Source organism: Coregonus clupeaformis, unplaced genomic scaffold, assembly GCF_020615455.1.
Source record: "Coregonus clupeaformis isolate EN_2021a unplaced genomic scaffold, ASM2061545v1 scaf0248, whole genome shotgun sequence".
NCBI lineage: Eukaryota > Metazoa > Chordata > Actinopteri > Salmoniformes > Salmonidae > Coregonus > Coregonus clupeaformis.
This window is the reverse complement of record NW_025533703.1, coordinates 488,754-495,945: the sequence shown is the minus strand read 5'-3', so window position 1 is coordinate 495,945 and position 7,192 is coordinate 488,754. Positions and strand designations below refer to the sequence as shown.

Genomic DNA, 7,192 nt, shown 5'->3' with positions numbered 1-7,192 from the left:
TTCAGGTCTTCTTGGTTCTGGGTTTGTTGTGTTCAGGTCTTCTTGGTTCTGGGTTTGTTGTGTTCAGGTCTTCTTGGTTCTGGGTTTGTTGTGTTCAGGTCTACTTGGTTCTGGGTTTGTTGTGTTCAGGTCTTCTTGTTTCTGGGTTCGTTGTGTTCAGGTCTTCTTGCTTCTTGGTTCTGAGTTTGTTGTGTTCAGGTCTTCTTAGTTCTGTGTTTGTTGTGTTCAGGTCTTCTTGGTTCTGTGTTTGTTGTGTTCAGGTCTTCTTGTTTCTGGGTTCGTTGTGTTCAGGTCTTCTTGCTTCTTGGTTCTGAGTTTGTTGTGTTCAGGTCTTCTTAGTTCTGTGTTTGTTGTGTTCAGGTCTTCTTAGTTCTGTGTTTGCTGTGTTCAGGCCTTCTTGGTTCTGGGTTTGTTGTGTTCAGGCCTTCTTGGTTCTGGGTTTGTTGTGTTCAGGTCTTCCTGGTTCTGGGTTTCTTGTGTTCAGGTCTTCCTGGTTCTGTGTTTGTTGTGTTCAGGTCTTCATGGTTCTGTGTTTGTTGTGTTCAGGTCTTCCTGGTTCTGGGTTTGTTGTGTTCAGGTCTTCTTGGTTCTGGGTTTGTTGTGTTCAGGTCTTCCTGGTTCTGTGTTTGTTGTGTTCAGGTCTTCCTGGTTCTGTGTTTGTTGTGTTCAGGTCTTCTTGGTTCTGGGTTTGTTGTGTTCAGGTCTTCCTGGTTCTGTGTTTGTTGTGTTCAGGTCTTCCTGGTTCTGGGTTTGTTGACTGTACTGTAGAGAACAGAGGGGTCCTCCTCAGCTGCTTGTGCTGCGGGTCTGAAGAGAGAGAAACAGAAATGAAACTGAATGTGTGTTCCAAATGGTGGCACCCTATACCCTTTATAAAGCACCAGGTCCTATGGGCTCAGGATAAAAGTAGTGCACTAAATAGGAAATAGGGTGCCATTTGGAACTCATCCGAACTGTTCATCAAAACCATCATCACATCACTCCCTCATTATAGACATGTCATAATAATTGTCTTGAGATGTCCATTGTTGGGTCCATAGTTTAAGGAAATGACATCAGTAGTGGTCACTAGGGGTCAACTGTTTTGCCTATTGATGATATCTACAATAAACAGCAACATATAAATGACCTTATTGCAGAATATGCAGAATATGGCAGCAGTGGGGCGGTTCCATTTCACAGCAGTTTATTGCACTTCCTCTTCCTGTTTCTGGTGTTGAGGCATGAATGCACAATATGCATCACTCATGACATCATCATTGTCTACTCCTCCAATGAGCACATGGCCGTTACTACGTTTGAGGACACAGAGGTCGTTAATGTTTTTCTAATTTGAAAATAATAATAATAGCCTAATTCAAATACTGTACACAGTAAAGAAAATGAATTACGGATCAACATCTAAATATTGCTCCCAGCGTTGGTCAAAGCTCAGAACGCTTATTTTCTTGATCTGACTAATCGCGCCTGCCTCTTTGTGAATGAGTGGAATCATGAACAGTGGTTTGTTTGTTATGATCTCTGGCATCCCCCAGATATGCCTCCCTAATTTTATCAGCACATTCACCACTCTCTCAAACGGCTAATTCCCCTTCTCGTGGCACTTGCCGAGGGCGACGTGAAACGAACTACCCCAGGCCGCAGGTTGCTCTGCTGACAGTGTGTTTGCGAGATGCTGTGTCCCGCGACTCCTGCCTTGTCTACAGTCAGTCAGGTCTAGAAGGATGAAGTAAGAATCTAATGTTAAACGGAGCCTACCTCAGCAGGAGAAAACCAAACACTACTAAGCTAGGCTACTGAGACAGACAGTGATGTGGTGCTCATTGGAGAGGCTGAGGCAGGCTGCAATGCATGCAGGTGGAAGTAGAGGGAGACAGAGAGAGAGAGGAAGCAAGCAGAAAGAGAGGTTTTTACAGTGGCTCCCAAACTTGGGGTCTGATCAAACAATTTAGGAACATAAAAAAATACATGTTTCAATATGAATATCTCCACTTGGCCTATCTTCCCTATAGGCATACATTAAAATGCTATCAACATGCGAACAATACAGTTATAAAAATGTCACACGTTTTTGTTTTGTTGCTGATGCTGCGTGTCAGTGTGAATCATCTCCCATATTTCCTCCCTTTCAGGGGTATAACATTACAACTGTATAGCTAATAGGCTATGTGTTTGTAGATGGACTGAGGTGAATGAACCTACAGCAGCCAAGGTGATAACGGCTGGGGTCATTTTTGCTTGTTTTTGCTGTTTTCCAAATAACATTTTAAAGTGTTTTAATTGTATAGAAATGCAGTACATAAGAATCTACTTTCCAACCCCCTGGACATCCAGATTTGGTTGTAAACAAACAAACGTATCCTTAAATGCTGTGTGTTTCCAATGTTCTAGTATTGGTTCTATGTTGCTGTAATGGCAGAATATGCTCACTTGGTGGCAGAACTGGGGCGATTCAATTTCACAACCGTATTGGACTCTTCTCTTGTTTCTGTTTCTGGACGGTTGAGTACAGTGGGACTTCCTGGTTTTTGGAGTGAGAGAAGTGGACGCTGGCGTAGTGAACATCATCCTGGTCTACGGTGGCTGCTGTCTGTGTTGCAGTAAGGGTCATGGCCATGCTTGAGATGTTGTCATACACTGGACTAGAGTCTCCCTGATGGAGAAAGAGGACAGACAACATGAGGAGTGGAAATGTTCCACAAAGCAATACCCAGACATCACAGTCATCTTCTGATTCCAACAGACTCAACTGTCCATTTTCTGCTATATCACTTGTGTCTCTCGTGTCAGAGGTGGATTTGGAGGCCTTCTTCCTGTTTTGCACATTAATTAATTAATTAATGAAGTTAACAACAAATCAGAGTGCTACATTTAAAAAATAAACAACATAAAAATATGAATTTTCACTCACCTGAACCACGTGAAGCCAGAGAGACAGAGGATGAGAACCAGAACAACCACTATGATTCCAACAGCTGTAGTCATAACTGAGGTTTGTTTCCCTGTAATATAATATGGATGATGTGAGTACATGGCATGATATAATAAACTAAAAATAAACTGAAATACAGGACATTAATGCAATACTTGTTAAGGGATCTTATAACACAATGTATAGTTATAAACTAAGGAGTAATAATCCAAAGTATAATGATTAAGATTAAATTGAAACGTAGTTTTGTATTGAAGTATTAAAGATGAATCTTGACCTGCTACAATGATCATCAGAGCTGTAGAGTTCTTAGATGCTATTGTATTCTCAGCCTCACAGTAGTATTCTCCACTTTCCTCAGAGCTGATGGAAGTGATGTTGTAACTCTGTCCTGATGCTTTTGGTGAGGTTATGTTCTTCTTGTACCAGGTGTATTTGTCCACAGGTGGGTTGGCATCACTGCTGCAGGTCAGAGTCACTGAACTGCCCTCCACTATTTCACCAGAGGGACTGGCTGACACTGAGGTGTTTTTTGGTCCATCTAATGTAAAATACAGTGATTTAAAAAGAGTAAAAATTAGGTCAGTTAAAAATATTATATATACTTTCCACAATTGTACTTTTCCACACAATGACTTTTAAATTCACCCTCTTATTGAAGATGATCAATTCAAGTGTCATGTGGAGCTAATATCTGTCACTGCAATGTTAATATAGCAAACTAAACATTTAAACCACATGTACTTACATCTGACAGTGAGAGTGTCTTCAGGAGAGGGGAGATCCTCATGGCCTTCCACAGCACAGGAGTATCTGCCTGCATCCTCACTGCTGGCTGGGAATAGGCTATAGACAGGAGAGTAGGTGTTGCTGTTTGGTATAGGCTGTCCATTCTTATACCAACTGTAGGCTGTGATGGGGTCCAGTGTACATTTGGTTCTACATGTCAGTGTGACATTCTCCCTCTCTGACACAGATGTAGGATCCATCTCCAACACAACATCTAGAGTAAAAGGAAACACATCATTATTCTCCTCCTATATATGTCCTCTTATATGATGTACTAGATTGTTTTTTTTCTGTCACATACCACTACTGTGCCTGGATGACTGCCCTTAATAAGGTCATTACAGTAATAGATGTGAGATGAGTGACATATTACCTGTGACAGTCAGGGAGACAGGAGCCAGCAAACTTTCCTCAATAATTATAATTAAACATCACATAGAAATGTATGTATAAACATGATCATTTGTTCAGTGTAACCTGTGACAGTCAGAGTTGTTCCAGTGAAGCTGTATCCCCATCTTGATGTATGTGTGTTGAATATGAACTTGTACTCAGCTGAGTCCTCTTCTCTCAGATCTGTGATTCTCAGGGTGGAGTGACCTCTCTCCTTCTCTCCACCATACTCCACACGACCTGCATACCCTGGGTCTGTGGTTATGTCCTCAGGGATCAACTTACCACTCCACCTAGCACTCTGTTTAGGACTAAACCAGAGTGATGATGTGACGGTATCATAACCACTGCCATAAGTACATGATATGTCCACTGATGACCCCTTCAAGACACAGATTCTCCTCTTGGTGTAAGTCACTCTGTTGCAGTCCTGACCCTGGACACCTGAAATATAATGGAATCAGATGAGTACATTATACTGTATTTCCTGACTCTGAATGCCTGAAACATCAAGATTTTTGTTATTTCCTTTATTTTATTTTATAAATGTTTCTTGCCAAGAATATATCAATAGCAAGTTCCACTTTGGAAATATTGTAGTTTACTTCAACAGTAAATGTAAATGGAAGTTTCTGAGCATTTAATAAGTCATCACCAACTTTTCAGTTTACAGGCTTTGTCAGGGTTTAATCCACATTCACAGACTGCAGGAGACCGGAGATCCTCATGGCCTTTTACAGCACAGGAGTAGCCGTCTTCATAGTTACTGGAGACTGAGTATTTGACCTTGTAGGTGCTCTCATCTAGATGTTGTCCGTTCTTGTACCAGATGTAGGTGGGGTTACCAATCAGGGTACAGGTGGTGCTGCAGGTCAGTGTCTTCCAATACTCCCATCTTGTCCACATTCCCCCAGTCACCTTTAGATCTGAAGTTATGAAACAACAATTGAGAACATCTGTCTGTCAGCACCATTCCAAGGTTCTCACTGAAAATGTAATAAATCATTTGAAGTGGTAACTATACTCTTTATGTCAGATTACAGTACCTTTGACAGAGAGAGTAACATATGAGCCATATGTCCATAATGAGAAGTAATATGATGTTGAATCCTCCTCTCTCAGGTCTGTGATTCTCAGGGTGCAGTCATTCTCCTTGTTCCCACGGTACTTTATACGATCCTCATATTTATCTTGGATTTCAGTCCAGATCAAATTCTTCCAAATTCTTCCATTCTTCCAAAATGAATCAGGCTCATATTGTGTTGTGTTGTATTGTGCTATATGGTTGTCTATGTGATTACTGTCTGTCTGTAAGTCTATTGCACTATGTATTTAATGTGTGTGACGTGTTTCATGTCTGTCTACGTCTTTCTATTTAAGATGACATGATGTATGATGCAAAAATAATTTCCTAATGGATTAAATAAAGTCATCATCATCATCAACAACATCAACAACAACAACAATCACTTATTGAACAGATCTGTAGTACTGTAAACAGATATTTCTATATTGATTGTTCTGAAGTTGTTTTATTCTCAAAACTCCAAATAAAGGAGGATAAATGTTCAATACTCTACGGTCCGTCAAGCTGTACAGCAGCCTGAAGACTGACCACCAGGTTCAATGATAGCTCCTATCCCCAAGCAGTGAGGCTAAACATCAAGTGACACACACACACACACACACACACACACACACACACATACACACATACACACACATACATACATACAGTGGGGAGAACAAGTATTTGATACACTGCCGATTTTGCAGGTTTTCCTACTTCCAAAGCATGTAGAGGTCTGTCATTTTTATCATAGGTACACTTCAACTGTGAGAGACGGAATCTAAAACAAAAATCCAGAAAATCACATTGTATGATTTTTAAGTAATTAATTTGCATTTTATTGCATGACATAAGTATTTGATCACCTACCAACCAGTAAAAATTCCGGCTCTCACAGACCTGTTAGTTTTTCTGTAAGAAGCCCTCCTGTTCTCCACTCATTACCTGTATTAACTGAACCTGTTTGAACTCGTTACCTGTATAAAAGACACCTGTCCACACACTCAATCAAACAGACTCCAACCTCTCCACAATGGCCAAGACCAGAGAGCTGTGTAAGACCTGCACAAGGCTGGAATGGGCAACAGGACAATAGGCAAGCAGCTTGGTGAGAAGGCAACAACTGTTGGCGCAATTATTAGAAAATGGAAGAAGTTCAAGATGACGGTCAATCACCCTCGGTCTGGGGCTCCATGCAAGATCTCACCTCGTGGGGCGTCAATGATCATGAGGAATGTGAGGGATCAGCCCAGAACTTCACGGCAGGACCTGGTCAATGACCTGAAGAGAGCTGGGACCACAGTCTCAAAGAAAACCATTAGTAACACACTACGCCGTCATGGATTAAAATCCTGTAGCGCACGCAAGGTCCCCCTGCTCAAGCCAGCGCATGTCCAGGCCCATCTGAAGTTTGCCAGTGACCATCTGGATGATCCAGAGGAGGAATGGGAGAAGGTCATTTGGTCTGATGAGACAAAAATAGAGCTTTTTGGTCTAAACTCCACTCACCATGTTTGGAGGAAGAAGAAGGATGAGTACAACCCCAAGAACACCATCCCAACCGTGAAGCGTGGAGGTGGAAACATAATTATTTGGGGATGCTTTTCTGCAAAGGGGACAGGACGACTGCACCGTATTGAGGGGAGGATGGATGGGGCCATGTATTGCGAGATCTTGGCCAACAACCTCCTTCCAACAGTAAGAGCATTGAAGATGGGTCGTGGCTGGGTCTTCCAGCATGACAACAACCCGAAACACACAGCCAGGGCAACTAATGAGTGGCTCCGTAAGAAGCACCTCAAGGTCATGGAGTGGCCTAGCCAGTCTCCAGACCTGAACCCAATAGAAAATCTTTGGAGGGAGCTGAAAGTCCGTATTGCCCAGCGACAGCCCCGAAACCTGAAGGATCTGGAGAAGGTCTGAATGGAGGAGTGGGCCAAAATCCCTGCTGCAGTGTGTGCAAACCTGGTCAAGACCTACAGGAAACGTATGATCTCTGTAATTGCAAA

The 7,192-nt window shown here is 42.1% G+C and overlaps 1 protein-coding gene across 1 annotated transcript; it reads right to left on the bottom strand.

Moving 5' to 3' along the window:
• Window positions 1–3,609: 3,609 nt before the first annotated feature.
• LOC121541367 (sialoadhesin-like) lies at window positions 3,610–5,020 on the bottom strand. Its single transcript, XM_045214395.1, has 4 exons — window positions 4,816–5,020; window positions 4,199–4,558; window positions 3,681–3,935; window positions 3,610–3,632 (listed from the first exon to the last, which is right to left on the bottom strand). Exons 1-4 carry the CDS (start codon window positions 5,018–5,020, stop codon window positions 3,610–3,612), a joined length of 843 nt encoding a protein of 280 aa, XP_045070330.1.
• Window positions 5,021–7,192: the final 2,172 nt, after the last annotated feature.

What these genes read in the sequence shown, in the direction of transcription:
- LOC121541367 (XM_045214395.1), bottom strand. Translation starts at nt 5,020, where the DNA reads ATGTGGACAAGATGGGAGTATTGGAAGACACTGACCTGCAGCACCACC. An exon ending in TCTCCGGTCTCCTGCAGTCT is followed by an intron (nt 4,559 to 4,815) that starts GTGAATGTGGAT and finishes ATTATATTTCAG; the next exon opens with GTGTCCAGGGTCAGGACTGC. An exon ending in AACAACTCTGACTGTCACAG is followed by an intron (nt 3,936 to 4,198) that starts GTTACACTGAAC and finishes CTTTTACTCTAG; the next exon opens with ATGTTGTGTTGGAGATGGAT.